The 23,833-nt window shown below is 34.9% G+C and overlaps 1 protein-coding gene across 12 annotated transcripts in view; it reads right to left on the minus strand.

The window, feature by feature from the left end:
• The window catches only part of GLMN (glomulin, FKBP associated protein), a 42,984-nt gene that overhangs the window by 1,188 nt on the left and 17,963 nt on the right, over positions 1 to 23,833 (minus strand). For 3 of the 12 annotated variants that reach the window (XM_032622218.1, XM_032622231.1, XM_032622226.1), the window contains exons 9-17: positions 21,790 to 21,843; positions 20,330 to 20,360; positions 20,135 to 20,224; positions 18,955 to 18,996; positions 18,789 to 18,862; positions 17,253 to 17,337; positions 14,297 to 14,403; positions 13,448 to 13,511; positions 645 to 756 (exon numbers count right to left, since the gene is read on the minus strand). In XM_032622218.1, coding sequence (XP_032478109.1) covers positions 645 to 756; positions 13,448 to 13,511; positions 14,297 to 14,403; positions 17,253 to 17,337; positions 18,789 to 18,862; positions 18,955 to 18,996; positions 20,135 to 20,224; positions 20,330 to 20,360; positions 21,790 to 21,843 — 659 coding nt within the window. Of the gene's footprint in view, positions 1 to 644; positions 757 to 13,447; positions 13,512 to 14,296; positions 18,397 to 18,788; positions 18,863 to 18,954; positions 18,997 to 20,134; positions 20,225 to 20,329; positions 20,361 to 21,789; positions 21,844 to 23,833 lie in introns of all 12 variants that reach the window. The other 9 variants (XR_004348388.1, XR_004348394.1, XR_004348396.1 and 6 more) reach the window with 6 other exon arrangements.

The following is a 23,833-nucleotide window of genomic DNA, read 5'->3' on the forward strand; positions in this document are numbered from 1 at the left end:
ATATGCTAAAATCAAGCTATGAACAAACAAAAATATTAAAATTCTGCAACATGTGAATAAATGTTTAGGTGAATAGTATTTTGGCATGTACAGGATGAATGAAAATTTTAAAACTTTTTTCTTCAATATAAAATCAGAAATATACCTGTCACACTAAAAATGACAAAATTTTAGTAATGCCTACAGAAATACCACCATAGTTAAATGGAAAAGACCACAGGATTATTATAATAGAATTGCTGACTTTAAAAAGTAATTCCGGATCTAAGATTCTTTTTCATAATTTGTACTGAGTAGAGGGTGAAGTGGGGGATGGACCCCACAATACTAAAGGAAGTACAATGACATCCAAACAGAAATACTTGTGATACAATTAGATTCTTAATCAGACCTTGAGGTTTGAAACCAGAATATGCTTCAGTTTGGTTTAAATCTTTGTTAACCCAATTTCAGTGTTAACTGGCATACAGATTTGCCAAGAAACATTTTAATTATAAATAAAATGACTTAGCTATCACAGTTCCCTGTTTGCTCTAAGTTAGACAAGTACAAGATAAAGTTCTTTATTTTGAATATAAATGACAGTTCAAAAAAATATGACTAATTTTTAGACCTAACTGAAAATGAAACTTCACATTACCAACCTTGGCTATTTTTAATTTCTGCTTCATAATGTGCTTTTGACATATTAAGACCTGTATGGAGTGGCTTTAAGAAATTATTCTCAATCTTTTCGAGTTCTGTCCATAATCCAGTCTGTTTGGAAGAATTAATGAAACAATTAGTTATTTGGTTCAAGATGTATTGATTGCCTACTAGTATTAAACATGTGCTGACAGTTGGAGAAACAGAAATGAGTAAGACATGATCCTTGCCTTTCAAGGTAGAGTTGACTGTTTAATAATACATTCATTACTACATCTAGTTATTTTATCTAAATACCAATCAAAACAAAAATGAACTTGTTCATACACTCATTACTGTGCCACTTGGATAGCTCCTGGTTTTGAGATCTGCAACTTAGAAGTTTTATCCATGAGAAAATTATTTGAAAATAATCCACACGGTCTGAGACATTTTTTTTTATAAACCATCCCCACAATGACTCTACTTTATAAGTCCCTTCAACTCTTTATCTTTCAAATGATATTCCTGTCACATATCTAGTTCCAGGGGATTCTTCTTCTCTATTGATGGAAACTTTTCTAACACAAAGCTGATACAGACTTTCTTGGGGACCAATATACATGGAGATTTTAACTACCTAGGACAGCTTAGGGTTATTTTGCCATTTGTATTAGAGGTTTTTATTCCAAGAGCATTTCCTCCTATAGTACTACAGGAAGGGAATCATAAAGTCTTAATTAAAAAAAAAAAAGAAAAGAAGGAAGACAAAGAAAATTCATTGGTATTGCTAAGTTTTCAGGTACTTATTACAAAGGAAAGTATCTTAGGCAAAAAAGGGAAACTTAGGAATCCAGTTATCCTTAACTAGAACTGGATCACATGAAAATCTATTTTGTAATGAACTTATTTTGATCCAGGTAGTATATAACATTTAACATATATAGCCGTCCAAAATAAAATCTACACATGTCTGTGTTGAATAATTTATAATTTCACTGTCACATATATCCTTTTAATTTAAATCTGTCCTTTCTCATTATTCCTATATTGCTAGGAAAAGTGGAGTTCTTGAGAGGAACTATCAAGAATCCAAAACCTCAAAAATATGCATACTTTTTCACTCAGAATCTATGAACTTAATCTGGGGAAGAATTAAATATGTATGTTATAATGATTCCACTGAAGAGATGTTTATAAAAATATGTTTAAGTAGTGAAAAGTTGTAAGTAATGACAATTTTTCACAACAGGAGCAGGATAAATTGTATATCCACACAATGGAAAACTACACAGCTGTTAAAATAGTGTTCTTCAATACATATTGGTGAGTGGAAAAAAGATTACAGCATGACTCATATAATATGATCTTTTTTAAAAAAGAAGTATGTACAGATTTGCTGGTATAAAGCCTAAAAGGGCATACACTATAATGTCAAAAATAAATGGTGAGATTTTGATTATTTTTGCTTATTTATCCTGATTTTTAAACAATGAACCTGTTTTAATTGTATACTTTAAAAAACATTTTTTAATGTTTTTAAACTTCCATTGAAATTGTAAGTTTTCTTGTCCTCACATGGAAACGTGGGTTACGCATTAGTACAGCAGAAACTTCAACCAGTAGTCACACAGGATGTCAAGTATGTTACTCTACCACACGCACCCACTGCTCTCATTTCTCTTATGTTCCTCCCTCTCTCTCCAGCATCTTCTTTACCTTTCTCTATCCCGCCCCCACTTTTTTAAACGTTGTTTCCCTTTACCTCTAAGCTTAAAAGTAGAACCCACTACTACTGGCCAATATCATGGATGGCTTTCAAGGCTACAGAGGTTACTGATGACCCTCTACAGATTAAAACACATTCAGACATAAAGAATATAGAGAAAACACCTTTTTACTCACACCTAGCTTCGTCAAATGTAAACATCCTACCATATTTACTTTACAAAATACATTAGATATGGTTGAAGCCCTCTTTATCCAAGAGAAAGCCATTAACTAAGCTATGTAACATTTTCTAAAACTTGAGGTTTTAGTATTCTTAATTTATACAATATATCACAGTTTTTCATGTTTAAAACTTATACAAGTGATATCACAGTGTACATATCCTGCGTTAGCTCCCTTTTGTTCAATCCTGTTTTTGAGGGTTATTTACGTTATAGCTCTAATCCTTTCATTTTAATTGGTATATAGGCATCCCATTATACTATACCTTTTATCCTGTTACTAGTTTTTTTAGTACTTCAAACAATGCTCACTGAAATTGCTGCATATGTTTTCCTATTCACATGGAATAAAAGTTTTTCTAGGGTAGCGTTTTTCAAAATATTTTTACCATGGCCCACAGTAAGAAATATAATTTACATCACAACTCACATTTATTTATATAGTTGAAACAAAAGTTTCACAGAATGTCCTTTCTATTTATAACATCAAATATAGCCTGGTCCTTTCCTTTTTATATATTATTTTTTAATGTCTGGTGTATTAAGGTATCATTTACATACAGTAAAATAAACATTTTTTAGCTGTACAGTTCTGAGTTTTGACAAAGATATATAGTTGTATAACCACCACCACTATAGTTAAGTTCCCTTGTTCCCCTTTGTAGTCAGTTTTCTTCCCCCACCCCCAGAGAATCACTGGTCTGATTTTTGTTTATATAATTTTTGCCTTTTCCAGAATGTCATATAAATGGAATCACTACTGTGTAACTCTTTATAGTAGAGTGATATTGTTACTTATAATAAATATATACTGTATTTGGTCTCCATCCTGTTCCTGGCAAAGAGCTCCTAAAACTCTTGAATTTCCTAAGAACAGTAAAACTGTCTTTTGTTATTTATAACAAGCCCTTTCAGCCATGAGTATGACTTCTGGAAAGCCCCTAATAAGAATGGGGGCTGGTTGCCAGAGGAATCAACCATGTGATTAAAGGGTTCCAACTTTCAGCTCCTCTCACCACAAACTCCTGGTAGGAGACAGGGGCTGGAGACTGAGCTCAATCACCAATGGCCAGTGAATTAATGAATCATGCCTATGTAATGAAGCCTCCATAAAAACTCAGAAGGATGGGGTTCAGAGAGCTTCTGGGTTGGTGAACACGTAGAGGTGCTGGGACAGTAGTTTAGGAGAGGGCAAGAAAACTCAGCGCTCCTTCCCTCATACCTTGCCTTATGCATCTCTTCCATCTGGCTATTCCTGAATTACATCCTTCTATAATAAACCGGTAATCTAGTAAGTAAAATGTTTTCTTGAAGTTCTGTGAACAGCTTTAGCAAATTAATCGAACCTGAGGAAGGGGTCGTGGGAACCTCTGACTGACAGCCAGTCTGTCAGCAGCACAGATCAATACCTGGACTTATGATTGGTAATGGAAGGGGGATAATGTTGTGGGACTGAGCCCTTAGCCTGTGTAATCTGATGCTATCTCCAGGTAGAGTGTCAGAAGGGGACTGAATTGTAGGACATCTACTTGGTGTCAAAAAAAATTGCTCGCTATGGGAAAATCACTACACATTTGGTGACCAGAAGTGTAAAAAATGAAGTGAAGTACTGAGAGTAGAGCAGAAACACCGGAATGTCTTTCCTCTACAGGTAGAAACTGACAAAATTATTCTAAAATTCATATGGAGAAGCAAAGGATCTAGAACAGCCAAAAATTTTTTTAAAGAAAAAAGTTGTTAGACTCACACTACTTGAGTGTAAGACTTACTATAAAGCTACAGTAATTAAGATAGTGTGGTACTAGTGAAAGAAGAGACATAGGTCAATGGAACAGAACAGAATACAAAAGTATATACCCACACTTACATGATCAACTGATTTTTGACAAAGGTGCCAAGACAATTCAAGTTAAGTATAGCCTTTTCAACAAATAGAGCTGGAGTTGAAACAAAACCTTAACCCATACTTCTTCACCATATAAAAAATTTACTTGAAGTGGATCATAAACATAAATATAAAATCTAAAACTATAAAACTTCTATTAGAAAATTTGTGACCTTAGGTTAAGCAAAGATTTCTTAGAACCCAAAAAAGCATAAATCATTTAAAAGAACAAAACTGATACACTGGACTTCATCAGAATTTAAAATTTCTGCTCTTTGAAAAATTCTATTAAGATAATGAAAATACAAGCCACAGACTGGAAGAAAATATTTACAAAAACCAAACCTAATAAAGGACTTATATCCAGAATATAGGAAAAACTTTCCTTTAAAAAAAGTTGGTCTAAGTTGAAAAAATTTTCTTTCACTCCTACTTAGTAATAGAAATTATTTGAAATCTCATTCCCAAAATGATAAATTTAATGTCTTATATTCATTCTTTGGTGTAAATGAATAACTAAGCTTCACTAATTAATTTTCTTCAGCCAACAGGTTTAACCTAACTACTGATTCAGGATTTTTAAAAGGAAATGTATCTTTTATCAAACATTTTTCTTGAATGTTTTAAATTTCTCCTTTAGAAAGTAATGATTAAAAGTTTAAAACAGAGAAATGAGATGTAACAATATACCTAATTTTATATTCAGACTGAATTCATTAATAAATTCTATTCAGTAATGTCAGAAACATATATTAGTTTAAGCAATTACATTTAAGCCTTCCTTCTATAACAGTAATGTCTTCTACAACCGACAGATAAGTTTAACATACTGAAATATAAAATCATGTCTTCCTGCGGTTTCAGATTTCATTTCTTAGGCATGCCAGAAAATCAGACACATGTCAATTTTGCCACTCAATATTATCTTTGAAAATATCTGCCACATAAGATTGCTTTCCAACTAGAAAAACATGAATATTATTCCTGAGTTCTTATGTCCTACTTAGAACTTTCCATAGGAAAAATAAATGAATATTGATATGATACAATGGTCATGCTTAGCTCTAATCACTGAAAAAAGTTTCAAGAGTTTGGTTAATCAGTGAACCTTTAGAATTAACAATTTTCACCACTTTTACAAGATATTTATAATATCCAGAGGGATTTCCTTGGATACCAAAGCTTTCCAAAAAAAAATACACTGACTTCAAACAACTTTGGTAGTGCTTCTGACAATTTAAAAAGATAATTGCCCATAGTTCTGTTACTTGTCATTCCTGTAAAAAATTTTCTACTTTAAGTTTTAATGACCCACAGTGTGTTTCCAATTCAGTAAATGTAGGTAATCTTTAGGTGTATGTAAGGTTGAGCTGAAACAATACAACATCATATTGTTTTGCAAATACCAGATATCAATTTAAGTGTTGCACAATTTATAATAAGTCTCATCAAGAAGCATCATAACCTTTGCATACATGTTTTGCAATACAGATTTGATAAAACATCACATTACCATTAAAACATACTTCTAAATAAATAAATAGACACAAACACTGTATATGCTGGGAATATAATCTTTCCAGGTCCAAATGAGCCATTTTCTCATTTGCCAAACAACACGCAATTATATACGCTGATAATAAGGTTTCTTTTCTACCTCTACAGAGACTAAAAGAATGTTGGTAACTTTTCATCTTTCAAAACATTACGGGGCCTCTTTCACAAGTTCAGCATGTTGTTTCTAGCTGTCTCTAATTTTGAAGGTTTTAAGCTTTCATTTGCAAGAAAAATTATACTTTAGACTATCATTTTCATTGGGTATTTACTTTTGATGAAACTATCTTAAATAGTCTTAGCTTTAAAGTCTTACACTCATTTTCTTTCTTTTTAGAATGTGGCTCAAATGAAGGCTAAGTTTACTAATTATAGAGTCAATACTTTTTTGAATATTGTCACTCTTTAGTTTCAGATACAGTTGAATGTGAACATGTTTCTGTATTTTTCACTTATTTTTGTTATTGTCATGAATTTGAAAAAAATATATCTCCCTCAATAAAAGTTCATTCTGAAAATACAGATTAAAATAATTTGCTTGTAAAACTTCACAATTTTACTGACAACAGGTACAATTTATTTCCCAATTCAGTACACACTGTTACTATAAAGTTAAACTGTACAGTATCATAGCCTTTCTGCTAACTGACCACTAAATACATCATAAGAGATATTGGTAAGCAACATGCATCTTATTCCTAGCCAATCTGTCATATCCCCTCCACTTTCAAACACCATTCTTTGCAATTGACCACAAAATTTGCTGCAATAACCATAACTCTTACTAAGAATCTGTGCAAGCAACCTGATGTTTCAATTATATTCTATTTCATTTTGTAAAAATTGCCAGTCTGAACCACTAAATTGATTTAATGACTCTAATATGCTTGGTTATGACCAGCAATTTGAAGAACACTGCTCTAATTATATAGCTTAGGAGAGAAGTTGCTGAGTTAAGAGTATTTATTCTTCAACTCCACTGGATAATGCCAAATTGCCCAAAAAGGATTATCCGCTTTGTTTCATCACTGTGCTGGATCCTAACCTATGCTACCCACCTTTTTTAACATTCGCCATTTTGATGGGTGTGCAGTGGTATCTTACTGCAGTTTTAAGTTACACTTCCATAAACACTAGTGATACTGGGAATCTTGTCTTGTGGTTATTGGCCATTTGGGTTTCCTCTTCTGTGAGTTGCCCTACAATGTGTGTATGCTTTACCTATTTTGCTGATTTGTGGTCTTTTTCTTCTTGCTTTGTAGTTATTTTTTTGATACTAACTATTGGATGGAGAAAGGAAGACATTTTTTTCTCTTTTTGTGGCTTTTTCAATTTGTACACATTTTCTTTTCTTGAATAGGTTTTAGTTTCAATGTTATTATCAATCTACTTTTTTGTGGTTAGTGCTTTTTTACTTAAGAAACCCTTAGGTCACACAGATCTTCTCATAATGTGTTCTAAAAATTTCTAAGTCCATTTTCAATGTTAAGTCTTTAATCTGTTTGGAATTTTGTTTTGTATATGTGAAATAGGCATCTAACACCCCCTTCCCCATACATATGACAAATTACCCAGCATCATCTATTGAAGAGTCCTATTCTTTCCTTCCAATTTGTAATGGCATCTCCATTTCAGACAGGAAGGTCAGTGCAATGGTGTAATTAAGAATGTTAGCTCTTGGAGATTGCCCAAGTCCAAAAACTGGCTCCTTCACTAGCTACGTGACTTTGAGCAAGTTCTACTTACCCTCACTATGCCTCAATTTCCTCATACCTTTCTCATACTAAAAAGTAATACCTTACAGGAGGATTAAATGAGTTAATACGTGCTTAAAGCACAACTTGGCAAGTGGTTCTTAATAAATATAAGCTACCATTAGCAGCAGCATCATATATATCTATTATATATATTTTCCACAGATATCTATTTTTAGATTCTCTACTGTTTTCTACTAGTCAATCTATCCAGTCCCATGGCAATACTACTCTAAATTACTGTGGCTTTATAATAAATTATGATATCTGGCAAGGCAAGATCCTGTCCACACACCTTGCTCCTCAAAGGTGCTTGGCCCTTAACTGTTCCATATGAAAATTATAATCAATCATCAAATTCCATTTTAAAAAACTAATGGGTGTTTTGAATTATACTGAATTTTTAGATTAATTTGAGAACTGACAACTTTAAGATACCAAATCTTTCCATCCACATATGTATTCAAATCTCTACTTATATATTTTTTTATATCTCTCTATAAAGTATTATAATTTTCCTCAAAAAGTTTTATACATATTTTTACATGTTTTCCTAAGTATCTCATATTTTTGTTGCAATTAAAATAAAACTATTTTCTGGTTGACTAAGAATTTTTATCACGATTATGTATTGAATGTATCAAATGCTTTTTTTTTTCCTGTAACTATGTATTTCCTCAACTTTAACCTATGAATTACATTACCTTGCATTACTGGAATAAAACCAACTTAGTCCAATGACTTAAAAAAAATTTTTTTTGCTAGATCTGGTTTGGTAATATTAGTATCTATATTCATAAGTGAGATGAGCCTGTAACTTTACTTCAGCATACTATCCTAGTCTGTTTTGGTATTAAGGTTATATCTTACTAAACAGATGCATAACATTAAGCACAACTATTCTTTTTCTAGTCTTTTGAACATTTTATATAAGACTTGAGTATCTGTTTCTTGAAATTATGGTAAAAATTATCTGACCTTGTGATTTCTCTTAGTAGATTGTGGCAGTTTTGTTAGATTATATTTTCTAACAAATTCTATTTTATTGCAGTTTCCAAATTTACTGGTATGTTTTCATGTAATTTTCTTCCTGTTTTTCAATCTGTGCTGTATTTATACTTCCTTTTTAATTAACATATTATGTCTTCATGCATTTTAAAAATCAATCTAAACAAGTATGTATCAGGAATTTTTACACATCAAATTATATACGATACCCAGCTGATTTTGATTAGGACCATATGCTGAGAAACAATAATCTAGAATGGCCCTGTCCAATGCCAAGGAGGCACTGAATTTTTAATTAAACATTTAAAAAAAATAAAATTTAAATAGTCACATGTGGCTACTGTCTATTGGACAGTGTAACACTAGGAGGTCTTTATTTAAAGACTTTAGTTGTTCTTAATGGCAATACTTTAATACACAGCCCATAATCTAAAACTTATAATAAGGTAATAAAATGTGCCAAAATTAGGCTAAAGAAAATTTGTGCACATTCTGTTCAGCATAATTCCACAAATTTTTCATGTGATGAACAACAGTAATATTTTTAGAAGCATGTAGGAGTGAAGAAGCTATGGAAATAAGAATATTTTCTCTCTCCTACATTAAGATTACTAGATCTTTAAAAAAAAAAAAACACTACGAAGAAAATCATCTTCTTTTTTTTTTTTTTTTTTTTTTTTTTTTTTGCGGTACGTGGGCCTCTCATTGCAGAGAACAGGCTCCGGACACACAGGCTCAGCGGCCATGGCTCACGGGCCCAGCAGCTCCGCGGCATGTGGGATCCTCCTGGACCCAGGCACAAACCCGCGTCCCCTGCATTGGCAGGCGGACTCAACCACTGCGCCACCAGGGAAGCCCAGAAAATCATCTTAACATTTGTTTTATCTTCAGTGTCTAGAAAGTAATAAGATGTTAAAAAATAGTACTAAGCATAAAAATTTGAAATGTTCACAAATGCTTAAAATTTTATACCCAAGTAACTCATTGGTGGAGTAGTTCTGAGATCTTTTCAGTTCTAGAGCTTAACTATACATTTCAAATTTCACTGCAGCCTGTCTCACGAAAGAGAGAACGCAGTTTTATACCACAGTGAAGTTTATTGCCAGAACAGACAGGGACCTTGCAAAGGACACAGTCAACCATGATAATGAAGAAATGAAAAGAAGGAAATGAATAAGACCCAGTTTTCCCTTTTCTAATTTGTGTATCACTTATTTATGAAGTAATATTGTAGAACTTCTATCACTTGTAATATTAAGGAATGTGCATAACCTTAAGTCATTTGGATCTGCAAATAACACACAAGGGATATGTTTTAATCTTGGAGAAAGAAACAATTTAAATGAGAATGTAAAATGTGGATTATATAGAACTATATGTTTGTATGCCAGATATTTGTTGTGTTTTCCTAAATGAAAAGCATATATGCATACATTACATAATTCAATTTTTAAAAATTCCTGATACATACTTCTGGCCTTTACAATCTTACATTGCTTCCCTTGACCCTGCTCCCATTCTACATATTACAATCACAAATTATTTAGGAAAAGAATAGGTAAGCAGGTGGACAGGAAAGGATATGAGCAGATGGGACAGAAGGTGAGGGATAAATTATTGTGGCCTATGTATTAGAATAAATTACTATAATTAAACAATTAACACTTACTTAAAGATACCTACCAAATAGTAGGGAACACTAGGTCTAAAAATTAAGTTGGTTTTATCAGTACAGATAGATGGAGGATCAAGGTCCAAGAAGTTCTGTCAAACTGAAGTGTGGGAGAAAGTGCTTTCAACTTATGCAAAGAGATAAAGAGACATGAAATAGTAAGGTAAGGAGGGGAATGATTTATGAAAAGAATAAGTCAGCTGACAGTAACCCAATATAGCAGGGAAAGAAGTGGATTATTATTCAATTATGAATCATTTTTTGTATTTTAATGATTCTGTTCTTATTTAATTTTTCTATACACCTTTCTGATTGCTTTTCAGCTTTTCATCTGACTAGTTACCACCTCAGCACACTTAACTGCTCAAAAATAGGTACTGGTAGGAATCCTTTTGAATAAAACTACCCACAATTCAGCATCACTAGAGTATCATTTTGTTTCTCCTTTAATCACAATTTCTAAAACTCAGAAGGCTCTTATTTTTTGATCAACCACAGCAGACAGATTTGCCTCTCATTTATATACATGACCTACTGTGACTGCACGTGGAAGAAATGCTTCCATGATGAACAAGCTGCCTCAAAGATGTTAGGTTGCCATCTTGGACTGATTTTTTGGCCAATTTCCTTGGTATGATAATTCTTACAGTAACTTGCATGGCAATACTATGGAATATTTGATCCCTAAGAAAAAATTTTAAAAACCATTAAATAAGAAAGCAATCTTATAAGCTGGTTGTATCCTTTTCTTCACTGTACAATGTTCAAGCCAAATAAATGTGAGGCATTATCTGTGGATATCATAGTAGACATTGCACAATGCTAAAACTGCTTTGCCTTCCCTCTCTAGGCAGAGGCCTGTTTGCTGCCCCTGTAGTACACTGTGCTCACTCTTAATCAAAAAGGTTCAAAAAGATTCTTTTTCGTCCTGTCAGGCAAATCAGATCATTTCTAGGTACGGCCTCATCCTGATGAAAGTAAAAACTCATACCATACTCTAAGGACATCTTCCTGAAGCCTCAGGGCTTCCACTGCCACTGAATTTACTTGTTATCTTTCTCTTTTTATCACAAAAAGGGAGTCAGGATTTAGTTTGTGATTCAAAGATTCTGGTCACTGCCTGGGGTCATAGCTATTTCTGCCACTTACTAGGTATATGCCCTTGTGCAAGTTAAAGATCCTTCCTGTGCTAACACTGTCTATGAAAAATAAAAACTAAAGAGCACTTATAGCATAGTGAAGAATAAATGATAGGGCTTCCCTGGTGGCGCAGTCGTTAAGAGTCCGCCTGCCGATGCAGGGGACATGGGTTCGTGCCCCAGTCCGGGAAGATCCCATATGCCGCGGAGAGGCTGGGCCCGTAAGCCATGGCCGCTGAGCCTGCGTGTTTGGAGCCCATGCTCCGCAATGGGAGAGGCCACAACAGTGAGAGGCCTGAGTACCGTGGGGTGGGAAGAATAAATGATAGCACCTGGCCAGAATAGAGCTGCCATTGGCAGGGGCTAGAGTTGGGTGTGGAATGATGATGTCAGAATTAACTGAGAGGAAAAAAGGGAACTTTTTGTGATGATAGTAATGTTCTATATTTGGTAAGGATTTGGATAACAGATCTAAGCATTTGTTAAACCTCAGTGAATGTACAATTAAAATTTGGGCATTTCACTTTATGTAAACTTAACTCAAAGAAAAACTATAGACAAATATTTAACTCTTCTTAATGAAATACATGCTGAAGTATGCTGATGTTTGCAGTTTACCTTGAAATGCATCAAAAAATAAGAGACTAATGGATGGATAGAGGGTGGAGAGATGGATAAGTGATAAAAGCAGAGTAAAATGTTAACGGTAGAATCTTGGTGGTGGGTAAATCAGTGATCGCTGTAAAATTCTTTCAACTTGGCTTTATGTTTGAGGGAAGGAAACTACTACTTTTTCCATAAACTTTTGATCCCAAATTATGATTTACTTAAATTAAAAAAGAAAAAAAAACCCTCTGGCATTCTTATATAAAAATCAATTACTTGCATTTCATTTATTGCTTTCTAAAAAGTTTAACCATGCATGTAATCCAGGTAGTTACAGTTAATAAGATGACACATACACAAAAAGCAACTATTAGAATAAAGTAGGTAGAGACTTCCCTGGTGGCACAGTGGTTAAGAATCGGCCTGCCAATGCAGGGGACACGGGTTCGAACCCTGGTCCAGGAAGATCCCACATGCCGCGGAGCAACTAAGCCCATGCGCCACAACTACTGAGCCTGCACTCTAGAGCCCGAGAGCCACAACTACTGAAGCCCGAGCACCTACAGCCTGTGCTCCACAACAAGAGAAGCCTGCCTGCCCACTCTCCGCAATTAGATAAAGCCCAAGCGCAGCAACGAAGACAAAATGCAGCCAAAAAAAAAAAAGAATAGAGTAGGTAGAAAGAGAAGATAAAAAGCAAATGTAATTTTACTGTATGATAAATCTCCCTCAAATAGTTTTCTATTTATTGAATACCTCTAATGGTGCACTATTTTAAAAAATTTCAACTGCCTACACATTATTCAAAAGGTGCTGTTAATGGATTTAGTGCTGAAAATGCTTCAATTTGTCATTTCTGATGAGGGGATATCAAATGATCAGATGATTTTATTTTATATAGCTCAGACTTAAATCATGAGCAATAGATGGCGGTTAATGAACAAGATACGCAAATATATGTTGAGTTTCAAAAGGTTAGTTAAGTTAGGAGCTGCAACTTATCTACCTAACAAGGTTAAGCAATGTTTATAGCAAGAGAGCAGAGGTACAACAGGAAAAGAAAAGGGAAAGCTGGATGTGGGGTGGTAAGCGCTCCTGGGAATTAACTTCAAGTTGAAAGAATAATTGTTGGCACTTGTTGGAGCTTTACAGCTGGGTAAAATATTAATTATGGCTTAAGTAGGTATTGATAAGAAAATACAAAACGCTCCTTATGCATTTGAATAATAGTTTTTTTCAAAAAATTCACTTACTTGATTGTCATTTTCATTATCTTTGATAACCAAATACCTCAGTAAGTTTAATGAAGCCATTATCCTGTTAATTAAAAATATATAATTTGTTACATACAGTACAGTTTCATATAATCAACAATTTCAATGAATAAAGGTAAGTTAAAACCTTGGGTATAATTCCACAATTATGTTTGCCATTAGAAGCTTCTCCCTTTAAAATACCTTATCAGCAAATGACGAGGTGGCCAAGTGGTTGAGGCGATGGACTGCTAAAATATCTTATCACACATCTCACCCCCTTAACATAACGTATTACTTTTGTTCTCCAAGTTCACAAAATATAATTGTGAAAATTACTATTCATTTTTCCCCCAAGGGAGACTTGTTATCTTTAACGTTCGAGAGTACTGTCTTTTGTTTCCTGAATTTTAAGATTCCTTTGAAAAATGCTTACAATCGTTTCTCAACGTTCATTCGAGTATACTGAAAGTAAAATTACATGTTGTATATGAAAAAAATTGATGTATGTCTTCGAAATAAAGTCCAAATGTATAAGCCTTTTATAAGTTATATACACGAAATTCTTAGTGTTTAGTCACCAGTGCTATAGTCCCAAATCTCTATGAGCTAGGTACATCAAAGGTACAAAATCATACTGTTAGTCATAGTTCTGGAAAGGAGAATTTTTGATTGTTTTTATATAATATCTAATTACTTAAATATGAAAATCTTTATGTAATTTGATGAACTAACCATTGATTATAAAATCACAGAAAAATACGTTTTATTTTCGTTTAGGTTCCCAAAGCAGGGGTTTCACATTTTATTCTGAATTTACTACGTGAACCTTAGTAATGGTCACCTCACCTATCTGAGTTTTGCAGTAGATCTGTTTCAGCACCCTCTGGGAGAAAAAGTACCAAATCTAGAAGGGAAATCAGCTGCGGTCCTGTAAACCATTTGTTATATGTTCTCTGAGAAGCAAAAGAAAAATTGAGAAAGGCTTTAAATAATAGGTTGTTAGATACATGTGTTTTTCTAATACCTTGATACTACAAAAATAAGCTATTACACATTTAAAATATATATTTTTAACTTTAATTTCCATTCTTTCATTCACTATTTCTGGACACCTAGTACAAACTCTGCTAGTTTGAAAGCACTGGTATGCTCTTTCTCTGTTCTCTATATGGAATTACTGAGTATTCACAAATAGACTTCAGTTTCCATTAACATTTCACAAGTATACAGCAAAAACAAAAAGTCATATTATCAGTTTTAAAAATTAATACAATTTAAATCTATAGTTAACAAATTTCAAAATCCAGGTATTTAAAAAAGAGTAGAAATGGAGAAAAAAATATACCGGCATACCTCATTTTACTGCACTTCCCTTTACTGCATTTTTTACATATTGAAGGTTTATGGCAACTCTGTGTCAAGCAACTCTATCAGCATCATTTTTCCAATAGCATTTACTCACTTCACATCTGTGTCACATTTTAATAATTCTCAAAATTTTCAAACTTTCATTAATATATATTTGTCATGGTGATCTGTGATCAGTGATCTCTGATGTTACAATCGTTAACTCCTTTGGGGCACCATGAACCAGGCTCATATAAGACGATGAACTTAATCAAAACGTGCTGTGTGTGTGTTCCAACTGCTCCAATGACTGGCCATTCCCCCATCTCTCTCCTTCTCCTCGGGCCTCCCTATTCCCTGAGACACAACAATATTGCAATTAGGCCAATTAATAACCCTACAAAGTATTCAAGTGAAAGGAAGAGTCATGTATGTCTCATTTATCAAAACCTAGAAATGATTAAGCTTAGTGAGGAAGCATGTCGAAGGCCGAGATAGGCCTCTTGTGCCAAACAGTTAAGCCAAGTTGTGAAGGCAAAGGAAAAGTTCTTGAAGGAAATTAAAAGTGCTGCTCCAGTGAACACATGAATGATAAGAAAGTGAAACAGCCTTATTGCTGATATGGAGACAGTTTTAGTGGTCTGGATAGAAGATCAAACCAGCCACAACATTCTCTTAAGCCAAAACAATCCAGAGCAAGGTCTTAACTCTTCAATTTTATGCAGGCTAAGAGAGGTGAGAAAGCTGCAGAAGAAATGCTTGAAGCTAGCAGAGGTTGGTTCTTGAGATTTAAGGAAAGCAGCCATCTCCAGAACATAAAAGTGCAAGGTGAAGCAGCAAGTGCTGACATAGAAGCTGCAATAAGTTATCCAGAAAATCTAGCTAAGGTAATTAATGAAGGTAGCTATACTAACCAAAAGATTTTCAATGTAGATGAAAACAGTCTTACACTGAAACAAGATGCCATCTAGGCTTTCACAGCTAGAGGAGAAAATTCCTGACTTCAAAGCTTCAAAGGACAGGCTGACTCTCAGAGTAATACAGCTGGTGACTTGAAGTTGAAGCCAATGCTTAAATTTTGCCATTCCAAAAATTCTAGGGCCTGTAAGAATCATGCCAAATCTACTCTGCCTGTGCTGTATAAATGGAAGAACAAAACCCTGATGACAGCACATATGTTTATAACATGGTTTACTGAATATCTTAACCCTACTGTTGAGACCTACTGCTCAGAAAAAAAGACTACTTTCAAAATATTACTGCTCACTGACAATGTACCTCATCCCCCAAAAGCTCTAATGGAGATGTAAAATGAGATTAATGTTGTCTTCACACCTGCTAACACAGTATCCATTCTGCAGCCCATGGAAAAAGGAGTAATTTCAATTTCAACTTTAAAGTCTTATTCTTTAAGAAATACATTTCCTAAAGCTATAGCTGCCATAGATAGTGATTCTTCTGATGGATCTGCACAGAGCAAACTGAAAACCTTCCGGAATCATTCCTGATTCATGGGGAAAAGGTCAAAATATCAACCTCCACAGGAGTTTGGAAGAAGTTGATTCCAACCCTCAAAGATGACTAGGAAGAGTTCAAGACTTCAGTGGAGGAAGTAACTACAAATGTGGTGGAAATAGCAAGAGAACTAGAATTAGAAGTGGAGCCTGAAGATGTGACTGAATTGCTGCAATCTCAATGATAAAATCTGAACGGATGAAGAGTTGCTTCTCATGGGTGGGCAAATAAAATTGTTTCTTGACACGGAATGGACTCCTGGTGAAGATGCTATGAAGACTGTTGAAATAACAACAAAGGATTTAGAATATTACATAAACTTAGTTGATACAGCGGTGGCAGAGTTTGAGAGGATTGACTCCAATTTTCAAAAAGGTTCTACTGTAGGTAAAATGCTGTCAAACAACATTGCATGTTACACAGAAATCATTCGTGAAAGGAAGAGTCAATCTGTGTGGCAATCTTCATTGTTGTCTTATGTTAAGAAATTGCCTCAGACACCCCAACCTTCAGCAACCACCACCTTGATCAGTCAGCTGCCATCAACATTGAGGCAAGACCCTCCACCAGCAAAAAGATTACAAGTCACTGAAAGCTCAGATGATGGTTAGCATTTTTTAGAAATAAAGTACTTTAAAATTAAGCTATGTACATTGTTTTTTATAGATATAATATTGCACTTAACAGACTAAAATATAGTGTAATTAAGTTTGATATGCACTGGGGAAACCAAAAAATTTGTGTGACTTGCTTTACTGAGATTTTTGCTTTATCATGGTGGTCTGGAACTAAACCCGCACTATCTCTGAGGTATGCCTGTACCCTAATACTAGAGATATAAAACGTCCACAGAGCAAAATTCCACATTAATAAATTCCACAAATGAATAAATATATCCTACAAAATAAATTGATAAATGACACCTTAGTTATGCTCTTACCTTTAATGACATGTCAATTTGATTTTTGATATTTTGAATAATAAAGGCCTCCACACCTGAGTGATTACTTGTATTCAATAAGCACCTTTAAAGCAAAATTACAATACATTTGAAATTATCTAGGCTGCATTATAATTAAATGATAATGAAAGTTTTACAAATTCAAATGGGGCATGTGCTATTTCTAGGAATACAAAAACCAGTACATACAATTAGCAAGGTGATCAACCAATTACAAAGTCACCTATTACGATTTCTGCCCTCACTAACTGGCAAATTCTATTTTAACTGGGTCTTTCTGACACGAAATTTCTATTAAACCAAATTTGAATCTTTTTATGCATGTAGTTGCAATGATTTAACATGGCAAGGATGGTCACTAGTGTAATAGCCTAAAAACTCCCCAAATTATTCCCTGTTAGACTAGTCTGGTTAGACTAACTTAATTGCAAAGAAAGGAAACTCAGTAATGAGCTTAAGAAGAAGGGGGAGATTTTGGGGTAGGAATACAGGTAGATCAGAATAGGAAGCTGGTAGAAGACATAAGCATCAAACTGAGGTTTCATAAACCTGCTATGACTCTATCAATAGAAATGAAAAAAAGATAAAATCAAGAGTGCTAGTATTGGCCAATCGCAAAGAACACTCCTTAGCACTCTGACATTGCCCCAATTTGGTTTTAACTCATTTTTATTACCTAGGTATCAACAAACTAAGGTCTGCAGGCCAAATCCAGCCTACTGCCTGTTTTGTTTTATTGGAACACACTTACCCCCACTACAAAGTTGAGCAGCTGCAACAGAGACCGTGTGGCCCACAAAGACTATACTTACTTATGGCCCTTTAAAAAAGTTTGCTGATCTTCAACTCAGAGAGTTGCTAGAATCTTTTCCTCCTCAAACAGTACTATTAATAAGCTCCACTGTTAAAGTGTATATAGCCTGTCAAAAGTTATAACTCCAGGGCTTCCCTGGTGGCGCTGTGGTTGAGAGTCCGCCTGCCGATGCAGGGCACACGGGTTCCTGCCCCGGTCCAGGAGGATCCCACATGCCGTGGAGCGGCTGGGCCCGTGAGCCATGGCCACTGAGCCTGTACGTCTGGAGCCTGTGCTCCGCAGCAGGAGAGGCCACAGCAGTGAGAGGCCCTCGTACCGCCAAAAAAAAAAAAAAAAAAAAGTTATAACTCCAGAGCCATTAATTTCAACTGTGAATAATGGACATTATTGACATATGTAAAGCTCTAGCAGGAGTCCCACCAATCTCAGTTTAATCTTCTAAGTCTATTTTAATTTTAGAGTATTTCAATTAAGCTGAAATATATACTATTATTCATGTAATATATATTTATATATGTATCCATAATTTTTGATTAACCCTTCACTACCTATCACAGAGAAGAGAATTTATTATGATATGGCTTCCAAGTAGAGAAGAATTACATGTAAAACATACCGAAATACAGTAACCTAGAATAATTAATGGCATTAATTTGGTTTTTAATCAACCACACATTTCGCAATTAACCATTGATACATACCTAAATAAAGTATATTTGCCTTGTGGATCCAACTTGTTAATATACAGCTGAAGCACTGCTAAACCCTTTTTCCTCTAAAATGGAACAAATAATATTGTTATATAAACTAAAGATTATTTATTAAAATTTCTCACTGTAACTCATTTAGTTCTAGACATTTACATACCAGTGTCTCAGTGGGGCAGAGTGTCATTACTTTGACTAAGCCCTGGAAATTAAAAAAATTTTAATTCAAACGTTAGATTATATTGACTACAAAGAAACAACTATATTATCAATGGACACTAAAAATTCAGAGAAATGAGGGCGAGAGATTTAAAGATGAAGTAAATTTTCCCCCGAGCCTTTCATTCTACTGTTTTGTCTACAGGGAGCTTAGTACAATCCATTTTGTAAGTGCTATTGAGTGGGTGTTACAAAGTATATCGTTAGAAGTAATTTTCAATTATGTCTATAGAGTGGCAAAAAAAATGAAACCGAACATACAGAAATATAATCCATTAATTTAAAATAATCAGGCTTATTATACTAACAAAAGCCATATTTTTCTATTTAAATAGTGGAAAAACAATTTTCTACATTGACATCTAAGGTAAGACCTACTTGGCTATGATAACTAACAAACAGTATAACTAATAAACAGGCAAAATGAATCACAGGAGGGAAAAAAAAAATGTCTTTGTAGTAATGAGTTATACACGCCTTGATGGAGTTCTGAGGACGTGAGTTATGATAAAAGTAAAGGAGGGCTTCCCTAGTGGCGCTAGTGGTTGAGAGTCCGCCTGCCGATGCAGGGGACGCGGGTTCGTGCCCCGGTCTGGAAGGATCCCACGTGCCGTGGAGCGGCTGGGCCCGTGAGCCATGGCCGCTGAGCCTGCGCGTCCGGAGCCTGTACTCCGCGGCGGGAGAGCCCACAACAGTGAGAGGCCCGCGTACCGCAAAAAAAAAAAAAGTAAAGGAGCTTCATTTTCCAGGGTTTCTACAGAACCAAAGTGTTGAGGACACAAGTTATATTTTTCCACTAGATGCTATGCTGTCAACTATAGTAGCCACTAGCCACATACAGCTATTTAAGTTTAAATTAACTTAAATTAAATAAAATTTAGAATTCAGTTCCACATTTCAAGTGAACATCTCAAGTGTTCAATGTGGCTAGTGGCTTTCAAACTGTATGGCACAGATAATAGGACAATTTTACTATCACAAAAAGTTCTATTGGACAGCAAGGCACTAGAGTTTTCAAAGGATATGGAGAAGAAAGTGGGAGAGGAGTCTGAAAAGCCCTTTACTTAAGTTCAGAATAGGAAAGGGGCTTTTTTCAAGATCAGAATACATATTTTACTTACCTGAGGTACAGTAAGAAAACTCTTGATTTCTAAGTACTGGTGAAGTAGACTGTTGTCCTCTATTCTCAATAAACCATTCTCCAACAGATACTACAGATGAAAATATATGCAGAGATACATATACGGTAAAGTCAACAGCTGTATTTGTTAACATGACTATGTATTTAAATTATAATGGGTGCAAACAAATCTTACCAATCCTTTGGAGAAAACAGACTCCTCTGTTCTGGAAGAGAATATTAAAATTTATCAACATGGTTTTCTACATTGCTTTAGAATTATTCTTCATTTTAGGAAAAATAAAGCAAAAATTGAAATTTAAATACTTAAAAAATACATATTAAGGAGAAATTCTATTGAAGAACCTAGTCAAAATTCTTAACCCACCTTTGATCTGTCTTTTGATTTGGCTACTGATATCCAAATCTAACCAAAAGCAGCCCATTCAGGGCTTATTTCAGATCAGCAGATCAGCAGATCTTCAACAGTAAGTGCTAAGAAATCAATTATACCTGATATAATACTAGGTATTCTAATTGATTAATCGGTAAAATCTTCTCAATTCTTTATATATATATATATATATATATATAAATTAATGCTTTCCATTTGTGATTATTAAGTTTTACAATCACTGTTAACTAAATATTTAAGATCTGTGGCGAAAAATATTATCTCAGGCTCCAGGTTCTTATTCTAACCATACAAGGAATTAAAAATGTTATGTTTTTTGGCTCAATGACTAAACAGTTTGGAAATCTTAAGACTATAGAACTTAAAATTGAGATCAATACATATTCTCATTTTATGAATATAACAGAAGCTAAATAAAAATGTAAAATCATTAAGACATACATAATACAGTAAATTTACAGAGTTAATAACTACTTGTGCCAGGAGACCCTTGGAAATTCCTGCCTTGTAGGCTGAGGCTTTGGACATTTGCCATGTTACAAATCTTCCTTCACCTGGGAAGAGATGGGATTAATAAACTGTCACCAGTATTCCTAGAGGATAAGGCCCTGACTGATCTCAAGGGATAATTTAAACATGTTACAGAAAAAGAAAACAAAGCATATAGAGTTTTGAAAAATTCTTAAATATCTGTCTGGGAAAACTATGCACACCTGTTACTTGGTAATTTTTTTTTAAAAAGAGGAAGTCTTCCTTCTTATTAGTGCCTCAAATGAGAAAAGCTATTGAATGATATCACTATCAATAATCTAAGTTATAAAAGATGGAGTTAAGACACTTCCTTCCTTTTGATGCAGTTCACAGATTGTGTCCATGAAGCAAAACCAAGGATGAATTTCTTTTATTGACCACCCCTCCTTAGATCGGATGAGGCTGCATTGGGATAGAGATGGTTAATTTATCAACTTCTGAAATAAGCAAAGAAACCTTAGAAGCAGATGACTGGAAACCTCCTTAGAAGACAATATTTTAAAATTATCTTTAGTTTAAAATAAGAGGTTTTGTTGTAAAAACCTCCTTGGTTCATTTCTATCTCTGCTGTGAATATCTGCTTCACTATTTTATAAAATAATCAATTAATTAACTAGGGTCTGGCAAAGAGAAAGTGGTCTCCCCTGATCTTGACAAGGACTATTTTAATATTACTATTTAATTCTGAGATGCCATCTAAATGATCTTACCTTTGTAAAAGGACTTCAATATGCCCCATATTAAACTGCAAAAGGTATGATGGGCTAAAATAGAAAAAAAAATGTATATATAAACACACACACATACACACGCACTTTTAGTTTTACATACATAAATACTGTTATGGGTTGAATTGTGTCCCCTCAAAAGATATGCTGGGGCTTCCCTGGTGGCGCAGTGGTTGAGAGTCTGCCTGCCGATGCAGGGGACACGGGTTCGTGCCCAGGTTCAGGAAGATCCTGCATGATGTGGAGCGGCTGGGCCCGTGAGCCATGGCCGCTGAGCCTGTGCGTCTGGAGCCTGTGCTCCGCAATAGGAGAGGCCACGGCAAACAAACAAAAAGATATGCTGGAGTCCTAACTGCCAGTATCTCAGCATATGACCTTATATGGAGAAAAAGTCTCTCTTTCTTAAAAAGTCGGGGTAGTGGGCTTCCCTGGTGGCGCAGTGGTTGAGAGTCCGCCTGCCGATGCAGGGGACACGGGTTCGTGCCCCGGTCTCGGAAGATCCCACATGCCGCGGAGCGGCTGGGCCCGTGAGCCATGGCCGCTGAGCCTGCGCGTCCGGAGCCTGTCCTCCGCAACGGGAGAGGCCACAACAGTGAGAGGCCCGCGTAACGCATAAAAAAAAATAAAAAAAAAAAAAAAAAAAAAAAAAAAAATTCGGGGTAGTTATGGGCAGGGACAGAGCAGGAACCCCCCCCCCCCACCCTAGGGACAGGATCTTTACAGAGGTAATCAAGATAAACTGAGGTCATTAATATGAGTCTTAATCCAGTATGACTGGTATCCTTATAAAAAAGGGAAATGTGGACAAAGACAAGCACACAGGGAGAATTCTATATGAACATGAAGGCAGAGACTGGAGTGATGCATCTACAAGCCAAAGAACATCAAGGACAGCCAGTAAACCACCAGAAGCTAGGAAAGAAGCATGGAACAGATTCTCCTTCACAGCTCTCAGAAGGAACCAATCCTGACCACACCTTGACCTCAGACTTCTAACCTCTAGAATAATAAGATAATAAATTTCTGTTATTTTAAGCTATCCACAGTGTGTGGTACTTTGTTATGGCAGCTCTAGCACACTAATATACATACCTAAGTCATTTTGGTGGTCGAGTGTGATTACGGGTATATGCTCTGGGGTCAGACAGAACTATGTTTGAATTCCACCTATCCTACTAACTAGTTGTATGATCTTGGGTGGTATGTATCGTAACTTGTCTAAGCTAGTTATTTTCATCTGTAAAATGAGATAGTGCTCTATTTAAAAGGGTTATTATAAATATTAGATAATGTATACAAAGCTGTTATAGTGTTTAATACATGGTAAACATGCAAGTGGTAGCTATTATTGCTATATTTACATACAAATATGTCTCCAGGTATATTCATACCTAAATATACAAATTACACAAATACACCCAAGGCCTGCAACACAAATACACAATCTTTATTATCATGGACCTTAAAGTCTAAAAGGTGTTACATTATAGAAATATGTATTTATTTTTTAAAGTTTTGATTAAAAATTTAGTTTAAAAACTTTATGGGAAATGAAACACAAGGTCAAGGTCACTGTAACAGGAAGATTCAGCCTAAATTGGGTGGTAAAGGCGGCTTTCCTCAGAAAGCTGTATTTAGGATAAAGATGGTGCTAAGCGTGTACAAAGATCTTATAGCAGGAAGGTTCATGACACATGTGAACAAGAAACCAGAAGATCTGTGTTACTGGAGCACAGTAAACAAGAGGAAAGGTGGTAGGAGATGAATCAGGACAATAAAGCAAGGACCAGATCATGCATAAGCTTGTCTCATGGGAAAGCATTTAAGACTTTATTCTTAGAGCCATTTAGGAAGCCACTGAAGGGTTTTCATTAAGGGACGACTCTTAAAAGCTTCACTTTCTATGTGTTGAGAATAAATTGGATTAAAAGGGATTGAGGGTAGATATATAAATATCCACTCAGGATTACATTAATAATCCAGTGAAAAGATGATGGCAATTTAGACCACCCTATTGGTAAGTGGC

Source organism: Phocoena sinus, chromosome 1, assembly GCF_008692025.1.
Source record: "Phocoena sinus isolate mPhoSin1 chromosome 1, mPhoSin1.pri, whole genome shotgun sequence".
NCBI lineage: Eukaryota > Metazoa > Chordata > Mammalia > Artiodactyla > Phocoenidae > Phocoena > Phocoena sinus.